At 38.7% G+C, this 17,133-nt stretch overlaps 1 protein-coding gene across 2 annotated transcripts; it reads left to right on the plus strand.

The window, feature by feature from the left end:
- Positions 1–5,451: 5,451 nt before the first annotated feature.
- Positions 5,452–16,711, plus strand: gpr146 (G protein-coupled receptor 146). 2 transcript variants are annotated; one of them, XM_048193638.1, is made up of 3 exons: positions 5,452–5,853; positions 7,257–7,376; positions 13,951–16,711. In XM_048193638.1, exon 3 carries the CDS (start codon positions 13,993–13,995, stop codon positions 14,992–14,994), a length of 1,002 nt encoding a protein of 333 aa, XP_048049595.1. In that variant the 5' UTR covers positions 5,452–5,853; positions 7,257–7,376; positions 13,951–13,992; the 3' UTR covers positions 14,995–16,711. The 2 variants fall into 2 exon arrangements, with proteins under 2 accessions (XP_048049595.1, XP_048049585.1); XM_048193628.1 differs by lacking the exon at positions 7,257–7,376 and having other exon boundaries at positions 5,455–5,853.
- The last annotated feature ends 422 nt before the right edge of the window (positions 16,712–17,133 follow it).

Consider the following 17,133-nt stretch of genomic DNA (forward strand, 5'->3'; position numbering starts at 1 on the left):
GACTTTTTTCTCGAAATTTAATGAGTTTTTTCTCGAAATTTAACAACTTTAATCTCGAGATGGTTTTATTTTTTTATTATTGCTTGGCCCTAATCCTCTTCCGTAATTTTACGGCCATTTCTGTTAACCCTAAAACAAAACACAATAAAGTTCAAAATACAGGTAAAACACCTGTAAAAAATAATTATAGAAAATTCAGTCAAATTAATACAGTACATTGTGCCCTATTTTTACATTGAGTGTACGTTTTAAAATATATTACAATAGTCATATTTTTACTGTATTCCTGATCATATAAATGCAGCCTTGATAAGCATAAGAGACCTCTTTCATACATGGATTCCTGGCTCGTGTAAAGATAAGGCTTTAATCCATGCGTTTAGCTATCCACACCCACCATCTCACATCAGATACAATCATCATGTCCTTTTAAGGTAATGCAAAATGCAGACTACCTGTAAACATATGAGTCAGTTTCCCATAAATGAACTGATGCCTGATGAAAAAAAGTTATTATCAGAAGAGGGAGCATCCAGTGAAAACCATGAAAAGTGTGGTTCAGTTCATGGACATTAGAAAAACATATTTCTTTTATGCAAGTTTCTTCTTTTTCTCTTCTTGAGTCTTGTTGAATGCAAGAAACTTGCAGAAAAGACATGTTTTTCTAATGTCCATGAACTGAACCACACTTTTCACGGTTTTCAGGGAACATTGGTTTAATTCAGCCATATACTGTATGTTTGAACAAGAAACTGATTCAGAAGAAGAAATGGAAGAATATATTAGAATGGTCATGCGATTTATGTATTGCTCTCTTCAACATCGAACACATAACGGTAATTAATATGACTGGCGTTTGGCTTGACTACATTATCAATAGCTGATAATGTGTTGCTAATATTCTTGTTCACACTGCTGCCTTCTAAATATCAGCATCCTAACAAGGATTTACAACAACAAAGATTTACAAAATATTCATCTCCAACGCACGTTTACGAGAGCGTTGACACGAGAGCGGATGTTGTTATGTGAACGTCCATTGGAGATGAATATTTTGCAAATAATGTGGTAAAATATGTTTTTTTTTTTTTTTTTGCTTCATAAAACTGAGGTTAAACCCCTGGAGTCACATGAATTACTTTAATGATGTCTTTACTACCTTTCGGGGCTTGAAAGTGGTAGTTGCGTAGGCTGTCAATGGACGGACGGAAAGCTCTCAGATTTCATTAAAAATATCGTAATTTGTGTTCCAAAGATGAATGAAGGTCTTAAGGGAATGGAACGACATGAGGGTGAGTATTAAATACTCAGCAATGGTTTTGACTGATGAATTTGTACACGGTTTGTCTTAAAGCATATTTAAAACACCACAGAGACATATAAACAACATTAAAAGCTTGATTTTCACCACAGAGGTTCAATAAAAAAAGTTATAACATTTTATGTTTGTTTTCGACATGTTAGGATATTTCTGATAAAAAAAAAGTGATTTCTGCAGCTGTGTTAGCCTAACATTCCTCAACATTGCTCATTTCAAAGTCATTGTCTTTTAAAAGAAATGTGTTGTGTTTATCATCTTCCTCTCCTCATAATGGCCTACTGTAATCATGAATGATTCTCATCTCATCACACGTGCTGCAGTCCCTGTTCCGCCAGTACGCATTCATTGAGGATTAAACATAAAATACTAATTCTCTAATACCTCGCCGGCAACTCGAATGAAACTACGGGTCGTGTCATCTATTACTTTGGATAAATGTGAATGCAGCACAGTTCAGCAAAGGCAGCCAGGATTACGACCCATGTGATTTGCAAATCACTATTATAAAAATCCACATCAAAATGTATTGAACCAAATTCAGGCCACATTAAAAGAGATTAGGCCAATTGTTCGGAGGAAACGGGGGCACGGACCTCTGCTGCACAAGGGTTTGAAGTAGAAGATAAAGCCTGTAAGTACTGCAAACACATGTAGGCATGTCTCTACACCTCGACATTTTTAAAATTGAATAGGATTACACAGCCACAGCTTCATTCTTTATCTGCATTCCTACTGTTGCAAATGCTACTGTGATAGAAACAAGGGGAGGACCCAGAAGTCCACGTGGTTTCAAGGAAAGGATAAAGCGGTCACCATTAGTGGACACGGACGTAGTTAACAGTGGTCATCGCATAACCACAACACTCAGCCCGCAGGATAATCTCTTCCCAGAGGCTCCACAGAGCTGCTGAGTCAAAGGATTGTCTGTCTTTTAAGAGGTTTCCTCTATACGACCCAAAGCAATAAAAATGCATTTATCCTGTAGATTTCTCCTTAATCTGCAGTGTCTTATCTTGTTATAGGTGTTAAGAAAATTCTCCAAAAATTCTCTGGGCATTGCTAGATACAGTAACCGTCAGTGTTGACAAAATGCTAAGTATTCATAAACTGGGAAATGACTGATAAGTAAATACTATAAACATGGAAGTTTGTATTCTAAAAATAAAGCATCTGTGTTCCAACTAGAACAAACATTAGGGTAATTACAGGCTGTTATAAAACATCTTTCTGGTACTCTGTGGGTCAGGATTTCAAAATGTGGGTCAGAAACAGGGATGTTCTTATAGTGGGTCGGACTTCTCCTAATCTTTAAGCTTCTTTGCAAACTAGTCACATTATGAGAGAGACTAACTATGAAATGCTCGGGAAAGAAGAACTGCAACAGACTTCCCTCCTATTCTTGAAAATGAGGTGAAAGAGGAAACATACATGCATAATACATGAATACATAAATTAATAACTAGCAGTCTCAAATGCTGATCAGAGCATGTATGGGTGGCCACTGTCAAAGGTTGAAACTTTAAAGATACATTCAGTAAGTTTGTTTGTGTTCGTCCTCAATTTGTGTAATGAGAGCTGTGCGTCACTGTGTTTTATTCTAATAGTCTTATGCTTATTTGGACTCATTCGACTTGGAATGGTTGAACGGACACATGCTGATTCAAACTATCTCTCTGGATTATTGACTCCAGATTTGTTGTTGTGTCTGGAAAAGTTATACTGTGTTTGTTTTTATATTGTGTGGTTGGTTGGTTTTCTTGTGTATATATCAAGTGATTTGAGCACTGGCTGTAAGTGCTATAAAGTAAACTTTGGCTGCATCCAAATATGCATACTTCCCTATATCCACCTTATTTTGCAAAACAGAAGTAAGCTGTTTTCTTCAAATACTTCTGATTCATTAGCCACAAAGGGAAATAATTAGAAGAATAACAATGCGCAGTAAAACTATTTGTGCTACTGTAAAAAGTAAAACACGCTATCTACTCAAAACGGATTACAAGCAATATTATTAATTAAATTCAACATATAAAAATTGAGTTAGAATTAATCAAATTAATCCCTTAAAAGTCAACTATTTAAAATGTGTAAAATTAGCAAACACCTGTACAAAAACCCACAAACTGACATAAAAAGCAAAGAGTCAAACTGGCCAACTAAATGAAACACTGATCACCATAGTGGTGATCAATAATAGTTTTAATGAAATCGGAGAAGTTTATGTCACTCCATTGACAGACTACACAACTACCACTTTGACTCTTTAAAAAGTACATTTTCAATAAAATCAACATCAACCTCTGTTAATTCTTGTGTTTCTCTTTCCTTCAGTGATTCTGCTTGTTATCATCAGGTGTCTTCAAAGTTCGCAATAAAAAAGTTCTTAATTCATCTTCGTCGTCTGTCTGTTATTCAGATATGTTTGTTTAAATTTTACTTAAATTTTACTCGTTTTAAATGGTTGACATCTAAGGAATTCATTTGATTAATTCTAACTCAATTCTATTTGTTGAATTAAATTAATATTGCTTGTAATCTGTTGCCAAAATTTAATGGAGTAGATATAACGTATTACTTTTTACAGTTTGTTTATGATTATGATAATTCATTAAAATAGTATGATAGCAAATACCAGTTTGCAATATCGAGCAGCATAATAGACTGTATAGATAAAATAACTGGAAGCGAATGACAGAAGAAGCCTTTGCACATTCAAAATGGCCACATTTGCACTTACGTTAAAAATTAGGTGTATAACAGGCAAAAAACTGTACTTGAAAAAAGCAGAATGTCAAATTCACAGCATTCATAAAACAGTAGCTGAAAGGTACCATGGATGACCTGCTACTTCTGGCGAGATTGGACACTTTAATATCCATGAAGTCACAGCAGTGTCACATGACAATGACATCATGACGAATGCAGTATTTGTAGCTATACATTTATACAGTATAGAACATACTTTTTTAAACAATCAATTCGGACACAGCCATAGTATGATTATATCAGTAACTATCAGTCAATTGCGTGACATGAATGGTCATGTGATCTTAAGGTATGAACACAGCAAGCCGACAGTCGGCCGTCGAGCAGTTTTTGTTCGTCGGCCGACTAAGTTTTCTCAGTGTGTTCTGCACCATCAGCTGAAGTTGGTCCTCGTCTGCTTTTTTTCGGCCGATTCGACATGTTGAATCGGGCCATCTGATCATTCTGATTGGCTGTTCTGATACTGCCACCTGCTGGTTCGGAAAGGCATTTCATCTCACGCAGGCGCAGAACTGACGTGCTACTTGGCCGTCGGCTGTCTAGCGTCGGTTTGTGTCAGGGCAACTTTGGACCCAGACGCTGCCGACGTGAGCCAACCCCACAGTCTGCTTTCGTCGCCACTAGTTCGTCGGTGTTGGCTTGTTGTGTTCCTGCCTTTAGAGCAGACCTCCATGTAGAATAAAAACAGCTTCTTCTGAAAGTGCTTTTCAATTTCTTGACATTTTTGTTTGTTTGCAAAACATTACAGAGTGCACCTTTAAAAACCAGCTATTGAAAACCCCATATTGACTAAGCAATATTCTGAATATTTGGGTATTATAAAAAAAACAAACTTAAATTTTAAAACCATAATCATCATATTCGAGTTTGTTTGGTATTCTATATATATAGTTGTTTTGCATTTTTATCAAACTAAAAAGGGCTGAGTTTACGGTCTATAAAAACCACATCAAATGCATGTAACGTTAGGTTAGTTCCCTCATCCAGACTACCGGTGTAAAAATGGTCTAAATAATGCTGCGGGATCGGTAATCCTCTGACCTGCAGACTCAAAGCCGCTTCTGCAGCAGGTTTTAAACGCAATAGTGAGCGAGTGTGCTGTTGAAAGTTGCTGTATGTCCTGTACACTCGTCCAATGACTGCAAACTAAGCGAAATTACGAACGCTACTATGGTTAGGGCGACGCTTATGAATATTAAGAAGGTCGCGCTCTCGTTGCTTGGTAACCATCCAATGGCAAAGGCTAGGTTCATGCATATGTATTACCCTACGCAGGCGTTGTTCGGTAACCTTCCAATAGCGGAAAAGTGAATCATGAATATTAATTAGCTACGGGGGGGAGCTTTGTTTACTGTCCAATAGCGACAGTTTGTGCTATGAATATTAACAACTAAGGTTTACCGTAGTAGAACTCCTACTTTTGCAGTCGGGCCTCTTGAAGAGGACTGTGGGGGAGGGTCACGTGACGTGTGTACACACTGTAGAGTTCAGCACCACTCGATTCGTAGTAAGATCATCAGCGTCCTCCCCTTTCCAGAACAAGCTTTGACGGACCAGAGACGAATATACCATATGCAACTGTTTACGCCACATATTGGCTACTTAATCGATCGCAATTTTTCTTACTTAATTTTACACGAAGTCCTGGAAGTCTAGCTACCGATTTGGGAGCTTTTGTCAAAGTATCCGAGGAGAAATGTCAATGGAAATACAGCAGAACCCGATGCCTCCGTAGAGCTGTCTCAGTGCCAAGAACTGGTCCTCTGGTGAGTAGGTTAGCCAATACCTCCCTGTATTGACTTAAAAGTTGTTTTTAAAGTAGTATTTAACCCGGTATATATCTTCAGCAGTGATGGGAGAGCCCGCTAAATCAGTCACATGCCTGTGAGACACTTTATAACAGTTTACCGCTCGAAGTGTATCATATATGTGACAGTTTAGTTATCAGACAGGTTAAACTCAAACGTGCAATGCCCGGATGAAAAACAAACCAATGATATTCACTGTTCAGTCAAGCACACGCATCTTTTTAGTCATTGTAAATATTTTTTTTCTCGCTGTATGTTTACTGAAAGACGTTTTACGGTTTGTTTTTGAGATTATGCGCAGGAAAATATACATTTTGTATAATATTCGTTGGTATTCACCCATGAAGGGTGTCTGGCTTTGAACATCCTGTAAGCATCAACAGAGCTGAAGGAACACACTGTATTTTTCCATTTAAAAACTGTAGCTTATGTTTTATTTTGTATTAATATTAAAAAATAATAACAAACCAGGGTTTTGTCAACTATTAAATGAATTAACAAATGAAAGGTGGTTGTTTTTAAACTTGAGTAAGGTGATGTGAAAGTTGCTTATTCCTTCAAATGAGCTTTGAGAAGAAAACCACTGTTTTGTAGTGTAATATATTTACTAAATATTATCAAAATGTCTTTTTAAAGCACATTTTCTTGTTGTTTTGTTTTGGTTATGAAAGAGTAGCACATATTGAGGTTTACAAAGATTAATCCACTTCATTTTGTGTTAAGGAGAAGAAAAAAAAAAAAAGGATAAAACATGACCATGTTGTTTTTATTTACCTAGTGTCATACTATGACACATTACTTTATTTTGCAATGTGCAATTGTACAAATAATGTTGCTGGGAAGTGACATTGACTTCTTTTTATTGCCTAAACAACAAAAAACCCCAGAGAGGCTATGTTACCGTTGGATCAGGTCCATGTAGGACTTGTAAGAGGATGGCAATGTGCCTATGAGTTCTGTTGAAGATCGCAGACGTCATATGAGACAGCTGAGAGAAGCATGCCTCCTTGCCTAAAGACACTGGCGAGCGCTTTACTCTCCAACATGGTCTGGACTGTCCAGCTGGACATGAGAGGATTACGTAACCTGTTATCCAATTTTCTCATACAGTTGTCAACTTTGATCTCTCATATTCTCTTCAGTCCATTTCATCCACATTTTTATCAGTCGGTTATGAAATATGTGGAGATATAAGTGACCCCAACAACTCGCAATGCTAAGACATGATGTACACACCAAAATATAGGCTTATGATCGCCAGTAAAATGATGCATATACAAATTGTGCTATGCAAATCATACATGAATGACTTTGTATAGCCAGGGACGCTCCTGCAGTGAATTTGTTTTTTCTCGGTTCAGGACTGCCTGGCGATTAAACCATGCACTCGGTGCACAAACACCCAGAGTGATCTCTCCTGCTGATGACTTTACAAAGAAGCGCTGAGAGAACATGCCGTCCCAGGGGTCAACACAGCTGAGGTGGTGTCAGAAAGACTAACACAGATATGTGCAGGAGGTTTAATTGAGACGTTGTTTGTTGGTGTTTCGCAACTTCAGGAAAGTAATGCAGGCTTTAGGAAAATGGCTTGGTCATCAGTTGCCCTGCTGCTTGTAGGTGATGAAAAGCAGGTTTGAATGAATGGTGCTGTGGGAGGACGAGAGATTGAAACGGGTCGAGTCAGTGTTTAATAAAATCACTTGTTGTAGATACAAAACGTGACACCCACACTTTCAAACCAGACACATTTTAACTATGAGCTCACATGGTTGAGTATCCATTTATTTATTTTACATTCTCAGCCGAATATTAAATATTTGTATTTAAATATTTATGAGGCACACTTTGATCTCTATACCAAGATTACTACTATTTCTGCCTGTTGTGAGGTAAGTTTGAAAGAAGAGGGAAGTGGGATGTTGGGCAGAAACACCACACATTGATGAAGTTGCACAAGCATGTACTCACTTTCATGTTGTTCCACAATGTATTGTGTTAAATTTACAGTAAAAACTGACAGCTGTAGTTGCCAGAAATTCAGTTTAAATAAATACAGAAGGGTTGCCAAATACTCAGTTTTCCTGCGGAATTTGGCTACTTTGACGTTGTTGCCGTAGGTTGATTTGATTTTTTTTGTGGAAATTTTGGATTGGCCATTGGGCTAGTTTTGTTTCACAGACCTGGCAACACTGAAAATGAGGACAATGTTTCTGGCATTGCAGAAATGGCAAAAAGAAAATGATCAATACAGAAATTAATCAACACACATGACACTAAAATAATGCAATAAAAATAAACTAAATAACATAAAACGTAATACTAACCATTACTGATAACAAAAATAGAAGAAACAAAACTATTTAATAAAATATAATCAGAAATGATGTCACACAGGGACTTCTGGGAATGTTCTTTTACTGTTTTTCGCCAAGGATGCATCCAAAATCGCATACTTTCTTGGTACTTATTTTGAATAAGTACTTACTTTGCGAGCGCTAAAAAATCGGCACGCTGTCATCATCATGTGGCCTCGTGGGATAGTAAAGTCTCCATTGTATGCGCACTTCAGAATCTCGCTGGAAGATGTAGTTCATCTGGGTAATTTTGCTGTGAATTTGCACATTTTGTCACATGCTGTTTTTCACCTACTATATAGTAGGAAAGTATGTTCATTCGGACGCACCCCAAGTGTGTCGCACACGTCCTGAAAAGTGAATCAAAAACATGTCGATTGCCTCCTGGTGGCTGGCTGCAGTATAGGTCATAAACTCCGCCCTCTCCATGTAATCGAAATAAAAAATCCAACAAAACTTCAAATAATTTTTTTCCAAAGATGGTTTCTGTCATTTTAGGTAGTTCTTATCACACTGACATGTGTTCAAGTGTTCGATTTTCTAATAAGTTTGGTTTCAGTTTAGTGATTGACAGCTGTGTTTGCGACTGAGCGGGAGTGTGGGATGGACCTTGATCCACTGCAGGACCTCCACCTTAGGTCACTACTGTGGAGAGTCGTAATCGGCGTAAGATGTCAGTGGTTATTTCTGGGTTATTTTGCCTTCATTTTTTTTTATAGTGGAAGTAGAGGCACACTGTCCATCTTTCTCAGTCAGTTTTTCATCGTAAATAATATGGTAATTCATATTTTTACTTCAAAAAAATAATTTCACAGTAAAATCACATAATAATTAAATATAACCATTTACAGTTGGTTATGTATATGGTATGGTAATTTACAGTTAGCCTAATTAACAGGTTTTTACTGTAGCATAATAGTATTGTTTTCTGTAAAAATTGCAAACTTTTTTTTTTTGTACTTCTATGGGACATGAAGAAATTTAGAAAAATGTCTTAAAAAGACTTCCATTGTAATTTTTTTTTTTTTTTTTTTTGCAGTTCCAGATGTTTTTAGATTCTGGTAATAATAGAATTTTTACATTTCTTTGTAATTTTTGTTTGTCACTTTTGCAAGCGTCATGTCTATTTCAATAAATGCAGAATCGTGTATTTTTGACTGCAAATACGTGTTCTTCCTCTCAGTCTGCTTTCTATTTCCTAAATCCTTACAGCAGAAACACAGAAGTGAAAAATGTATTGTACCACGACATGATTTGACTGCAGAGCGTTCTGTCCTCATCTTCATTTACTATTCGTTACCTAAACCCTTGCAGCACGCACACGCAAAGCTCAGAAAATGCAATCATGTGACATCACTTAGCCGATTCTGAGAATTTGCTGTACATTCCAGTGGGGATACGAGGGGTGTGGAGCAGCCCTCTTTTCATCGGCCGGGCGGAGGGTTGACTTCTCCTCTGAAAGTGTCAAGTGCATTTAGTTTTACTCCCATCCAGATGCATGGTCAGCCAAGATCTCTTGTTGTTTGTTTGATGGAGGTACAGTTAATAACAGGGGGTCATAGAGAGGTACACAGTGGATGGACACTTAACTGTTGCAGGCATGTTTGCTCATGTATATGAGCCTTGAGCTGCAGGCGTTAGAACTATTCTCTAAATGACACGCTTTTACAGTAAGCAGTGATGTCAGCTATACCTTTTGCACCCACTCAGGAATGCTTCAGTCTACCAGCCTAGACAGTGTTTGGTCATGGTCTCTTGAGGCAGACAAGATGCTGGTTGCAAGCAGGGATGTACAGTAAGGATATGGGCAGGATGGTTGAGTAGTCGTCCGTGTACAAAAATGTAGTGTACAACTTTAAAAAGTTTGGGTATTTTAATACTTTTATTCAGCAAGGAAAAAAAAAACCCAGAAAACATAGTACTTTTATACAGTAAGAATGCATTGGCAGTAAAGACATTAAAATGTTACTAAAGATCTCTATTTCAAATAAATGTTGTACTTTTGAACTTTCTATTCTTCAAGGAAAAAAAATTTTCACCGTTTCCACTGTTTAAGCAGCACAACTGTTTTCTATGGAAGCTTGTTTCCGCCACTGAATAACAAATAAAAAAAGGTAATTACTACTTTTTTCTGATTTTAATTCTGACTTTGCATCTCACAATTCTGACTTTTTTTCTAAGAATTGTGTGATATAAACTCACAATTCCAAGTTATAAAGTCTTTGACTTTGCAACTTGTGAGTTTACATCTCACAATCCTGAGAAAAGAAGTCAGAATTGAGAGATACAAACTCCCAATTCTGAGAAAAGAAGTCAGAATTGAGAGATATAAACTCACAATTGCGAGAAAAATAAGTCATAATTGCGAGTTTATAATGCGCAAATTGTGAATTTATAACTTGCAATTCTGACTATTTCTCGTAATTGTGAGTTTACATCTCTCAGTTCTGAGAGAAGACGTCAGAATTGAGAGATAAAAAGTTGCAATTGCAAGAAAAAAAGTCAGAATTGCGAGTTTATATCTCGCAATTGTGAGAAAAGAAGTCAGAATTGTGAGATAAAAAGTTGCAATTAGCTTTTTTATTTAGTGTCGGAAACAAGCTTCCATAGTTTTCAACGATGATAAAAAGAAATGTTTCTTGAGCACCAAATCAGCATATCAGAATAATTTCTAAAGGATCATGTGACACTGAAGACTGCTGTGGGCCCTAATTATATAGGACTGGCTTAAGAACAACTAGTCGAATTGTTCAGGCAGCAACGAGCAGCTGATTTCGAAAAGATTTTATCTATTATAATCTCTTATGAGCAGCATGCAGTCTTAAGACCTGTCCTCAGATGAAACCTGTTCAGAGGATGTGTAAACACGGACGCTTTTAACACTTTGCAACTGAAACTCAGTAGTACTGCCCTTATTTGCTCTATTGGTTGCCATGGTCACAGGAAGAGGAGGAAGGGAACAGGATGATGACTGTTTTTAAGTGAGAGATAGGGACACAGGTAGTGGCTAGTCTTGGCTGCTCTATTGTGTTTGCTAGCAGCAAAGTCCTTTTGGAAGATATTTTGTTTCTTTGAAAGCAATTCATGTGGAAAAGCCGGCATGGCCTTGGAAGCATTATAGAATCCGACTTTTACACCTGCCCTTTAGAAACCATGTCATCATGTATCCACCCCCCCCCCCAAACAGGACCGAGTCTCTTGCCAGTGAAGACAACAATTTAGCCTTTACAAGTTTTACCTCTAGACAAGACTTTAACCCTTTTATGTGGTGCCATGAAGATATTTACTGGTAGTTATTTACTGTATACAACATAAAGTGCTGCTTGTACAGAGCTGTTGATGCAAAAACATGCTGGTTCACTATAGGTGTGTGACTACAAGGTGAAAAGGGTAAATTAGTTTCTCCACCCTCTAGCGACAGCCATAGTGGAGCAATCCGCGGCTGCCTGTCTCCAGGCCAAAACAGCCGATCTGTGACTGTGTTACATAAGCAGACATAGGAACACTCACTCAACAGTCATTATATCTGCTCAGATGTGCACAGCATTGTCTGGGAAGAGTCCAGCTCTACTACCAAATGCACGCTGACATGCACACAAAATCCAGAAGCCTTGTGTCAGAAAGTTTGATCTGCAAAATATGTTCTTAAGACATTACATATATAATGACTTGGGCTGTCACAAACGTTTTTCCCCTGACAATTGTCATGCAAATAATTGTGAATAATCATTTCATTGAATTGTTGTTGTTTTTGATGTTGTTATTATGAATATATTCACTTGTATATATTCTATATTCACTTAAAGTTACTTTAGATTGGAGTGTGTGTGAATGGGAAGTGCACAATGATTGCGATTATCCTAAATAAACTTAGTAGGGACAGAAAATTGTGGCTAGCACACAGATGCTCATCACATATAAAGAGCTGTTGGCACAGGGGAAACCAGGTTCAAATTTGGCTTGTTTGCTCTCTTTCTTCCTCTCTTTACCAATTGTTTAAATAAAAAAGACCAGGAAGCCAATTAAATAAAATAAAGTAATAATGTAGCCTGTGTGTAATCATATGAAAGTGTTGTTCACATTGTGTTCAGGGAGAGCGTTATGTCATTATGTTTTAATGAGTGGACTTCAGAGCAGCTCTCTGCATGTGCCCGCGCTGTGACCTCTGCCTGAACTCAAACCTCACACTGTGCATCCACTGCTCTCGACATGCCACATCTCATCCCATAAATCTGCAGGCCTCACAGTCTCAGAGCTGAATTATGCCATCCTTTGGTCACAGCACGTGCATTGTCACCGCCCAACAAGCCAAGGTGCTGAGCTGGGTTATTATGGAAATATCTGATGTCATACAGTGCTGTCCTTCCTTTCTTTTTGTACAACATGAACCTCAATGGCACGTGGTGACTGAGATGAAACCTTGTGTTTAGGGTGTTTGCTCTCCAGTGCAACATATTGTGCTGAGTTTTATTTAGTCTGTAATATGCAGGGAAGTGGAAATAATGATGTTGCTCCAAATCTAATGCTTGTGCCTTTTCTGTGCTGTTTATGAATGGTTTCAATTTTCTTCAACAACAGCAAGATTTTTTTTCAAGCCATTGATTAGAAAACATCTACACTTTAAAAAATGCTGGGGTTGTAGGAAGTATGACTACATTACTACAGGTGCACTATTAGCGCTTTTCCACTGCATGTTACGGTTCGGTACTGCTCACTTTTTGGTGCTTTTCCACGGCATGGGACGGCTCGGTTAAATAGTACCACCTCGGTTGAGGTTCAAGGCGTACCATACCAATACTAAAATGTGATGTGTAAACACTGCAGATCACTGACTGGTCAGAGAGAATCGTCACTACCAGCGTAATTGAATTTGAAACACGAGTAACAGCCACCACAGTATCATTTGTTTGCGCGACTTTTTTTAAACGACTGCGCCGCATGCAGCCTGAAGAAAAGAAATGGCTGTATCGTGGTCAGTAGACGAGGTGCTGACTTGTTGGTAGATGAGGAGCACATCCACGGCAGTAAAGGCAGCGCAACTATAACAATCAGTCTATAATCCCATCCACTTTGAAGTGTTACTAAACTGCAGTGGAAAAGCAAACCGAAAGTAAAGAGCGCCGAGCCGAGTCATACCACTCAGATGAAAAGTGCCATATGTAAACCTAATGAAACACATTTGATCATGTTCAATGGTGTCCAATCCTGCTTTTTGAGTTCCAAATTCCAGCAGAGTTTAGCTTTATCCTGAATTATGCTGTGTTCATGCAATTACCGTAGTCTCGAGATTATGTGATGTTTCATTAGGAGTTGTTCATGATCTCGGACTGAGAATTTAGCATTTTTATGGCAACATCTAAATTAATCTGTAGCGGTCAGGTGGTACAAGTAGGAGTTCTCAGAAATTTCCCATCTTAAGGCCAATTCACACCGCACAGACAAACGTTTGTTGGTTTTTGTCGGATCAGTGTGTTACCCCTGTTGGCGTTGGTCGGGGTATGTTTTCAGCCGAATCAAGCTAATCAAGGTTTTCAGGATACCTAAAAAACTCCCAGTATTGGAGCTCATCTCTGCAGGAAAGTGGCTGTCAAAGAGCAGGATTGGACACCCCTTGGATCTTGTCAAGTAATAAATAAATGCATTTTATAAATTTCGAAAACAAACCAATGCATTAACATACTGCTCATGTTCTTTCTTACAGCTGATTCGGAAAGACGGAGCAGACACATTTGCAAGTCTAGCAATGTGGAGCTGCATGGTTTACAATGAGACGGACGACAACGCGGACCTCCGGCTCTGCCAGGACTTCGGACTCATTCTGTCCGTCTTCTCTCTTGTATACCTCATTGTCTGCTTTCCGGTGGGGCTATGCTACAATGCCCTGCTGGTGGTGGTCAACCTTTCCAACAAAGTCACCATGACCATGCCTGATGTCTACTTTGTGAACATAGCAATCGCTGGTCTGGTGCTCAACTTGGTGGCTCCAGTAGAGTTGCTGGGCCCCAGGTTTACACGCTGGCCCATGTGGGAATACAACAATGAGATTTACATCACCCTCCTCATTCTCTTCAACATCTCCTCTCTGGTCATCATGTACTCCACTACCTTGCTCAGTCTGGACTATTATATTGAGCGGGCTCTCCCGCGCACCTACATGTCCAGTGTCTACAACACCAAGCATGTTTGCGGCTTCATCTGGGGCGGTGCCGTACTCACTAGCTTCTCTTCGCTGCTCTTCTATGTGTGCAATCACGTCTCCACTAAGATCATCGAGTGCTCCAAGATGCAGAACAAAGAGGCGGCTGACGCCATCATGATGTTCATTGGGTACGTGGTGCCAGCAGTGGCTGTGCTTTACGCGTTCGTCCTGATCCTCCGCATTAGGAAAGAGTCCACCCCTTTGGACCAGGACTCTGGGAGGCTCGATCCTTCCATCCACAGGTTGCTGCTGGCCTCTGTGTGCATGCAGTTTCTTCTATGGACTCCATACTACATGAACTTACTGGTGCACACAGTGGCTGGAGCTCCTGGGAGCCATTCCAACAGGCAGCAACTCATCACATACTTGTTCCTGAGATGTTTATCTGAGCTGCTCGCCTTCTGCAGTAGCTTTGTCATTCCCCTCATGTACAGGCAAATGAACAAGAACTTTTCGCATAAACTCCAGCGTCTCCTAAAGAGGCTGCACTGCGGGGACCAATCGTGTCCTCACGAACGCTCAACAGTACAGCAGGTGGTCACATGAGGGCTTGTGACCAATCAGACCTACTTCTCCCTCACTAGCACTTACTCCGAATCCACAGAAGTAGAGGCAGCACATGGAACCTGGATATACATTGTGTGCTGAAAGGAAGTATTTTGCTCACCACAAGGAGTGTCTCTGTGAAATTGTGGAACCTCCATAACACTTAACTTTATTTGTCCATCTATGTGGTCAATGGGCGACCAAAAAGAAACCACTAAGTGCTGTTTTTGTGTAAGCTATGTCTATTCTTTGGGTTCTTGGGCCTGGGGAAATCTCAACCCATCTTATGGTCCTTTCGGTGAAGGGGGAAAATGTTGAACGTGTTTAATCTGTTACAGGATATGTGGCATAGCCTTCTAATGTGATGCTTTTAGGCCAACCTATTCCCTTTTAGCTCAAGGCCACATTTTGCCGCAGACTCTCTGTGTTGTGATCCACAACGCCATAAGCTCTTCAGTCTAGATTGAGTTTTCTGGTCACACTTTCCATAAAACCTCTCTGGTAGACGCTAGTAAACGCAATATAATTACCTCAATTTCACACACCAACGGGCATTACATTGGAGCGATCTAACCAACTTTTACAGCACCCAGAAATAACTCAACGAGACTGATATCAGGGAGCGGGAAAGATGTGTTTGTGTGTGTGTGTGGTTGTGTGCCGGTGATTGTAAGTGTGTGTTCTTGAGTGCTTGCTGCTAAGGTGATGTGCATCATAACTGCACAGCTGCTCAGCCATATTAAATCCAGTCAACTGTGTATAGCTTATTGAGACGAAGCTATAGAAATCATCTACTAGACAATGGATCACACTTTTAAGGTCAACTTGTTATGAATTTAATCTTCTTTAATAAATACCTTTTCAATCTTTAGTCTGTTACTACTGTAATTATTATCAAGGAGGAAGTGGTTAACAATTCATATGTTTGAGATGTAATTACAAGCTGCACAAGTTCTACCAATACAATCAAACATATTTCATTTCATTTAACAGTTTTACGCTCAAGAAGAAATCCGCTCAGATTTGTTCTGGAACATACAGTTAATGATTTCCAGAAGTATTGATCTGACTTCAATGCTTCTAAACGATGAATCACATTAGGGTAGCTTTTCCTTTCTGATGTGTATATCCAAAAGAAATAGCTTTTATTGAGATTAGTTGCATGAATAATTTCATTGTATGCATATATCATGAAATATGCATCAATGCTCTCAAACTAGGAGAAAATCGTAGACTTTTCCAGAAAATAATACTGGCAGGTTGAGAAATAGTACAGTTTAAGCTAGTAAATGGTATGTTATTATCGAAAATGTCTTTACTCTTGTTTTTTTCTTGAGTCAGTGGATGCAAAATTAGTATATTTTGGAGAGAAAGCACTGTATGTGAATGCAAGAGTGGAGACGTGTCCTTTAAATCCAAGGGAAAGAATGTATTTAAAGTCATGAAGGGGATTCAAATCAGTTAACCCTCAATCATAAACGATTAAACAGCATCAAATCACAATGTTATGGCTGTTGTTATAGTGTGCTAATGCCAGTATGTATCATATTAAGAATGTGTATATATTGTACTTCAGAGATTTACTGGGAAAAAAACAGACATGCCATTTTAGAGTTCAGTATTATTTTCTCAGAGATTTATTTAGATACTAAAGTGTCAGTCATCCTCTGTCCCGTACTGAGTCAAAGACTTGTTCAATAAACTAACATGAAAATAATCCTGTTCGGCTCTTCATTGACTCTCAACATCACAGCTTTCCAAATGACAAATGATGAAGCTTGTTTTGGTTTGCATCAACAAAACAGGTATGGATGACTACACTCACGCATACCAAAGAAAAGAAAATAAATATGGTTTATGCAACACATGCCAAAACATATTTTCTTGCTTGGTGCGAGCCTCAGAATAGTGCCAGGCCCCAGGAGCACAAACCACACTCGAATGTTCTCTGGCAGAATCATTTTGTTTAGTTGCCCATCTGCAGAGCAGCAACAACCACAGACGTTAGTATGGTGAAATACACATTCAGCTTGTTCTTGTTCTTAATTTCTTAAAAACACATTTTGTGAGATATTAAACACTTAACATCTTCACTAAGAGGTTTTACTGAAGTTCAAATCTCTTGTTAAAGTGGAAACT

The sequence above is a fragment of the Megalobrama amblycephala genome, linkage group LG1, assembly GCF_018812025.1.
Source record: "Megalobrama amblycephala isolate DHTTF-2021 linkage group LG1, ASM1881202v1, whole genome shotgun sequence".
NCBI classification, from domain to species: Eukaryota; Metazoa; Chordata; class Actinopteri; order Cypriniformes; family Xenocyprididae; genus Megalobrama; species Megalobrama amblycephala.

Coding starts and splice junctions, on each gene's coding strand:
- gpr146 (XM_048193638.1), top strand. CDS start 13,993: ATGTGGAGCTGCATGGTTTACAATGAGACGGACGACAACGCGGACCTC.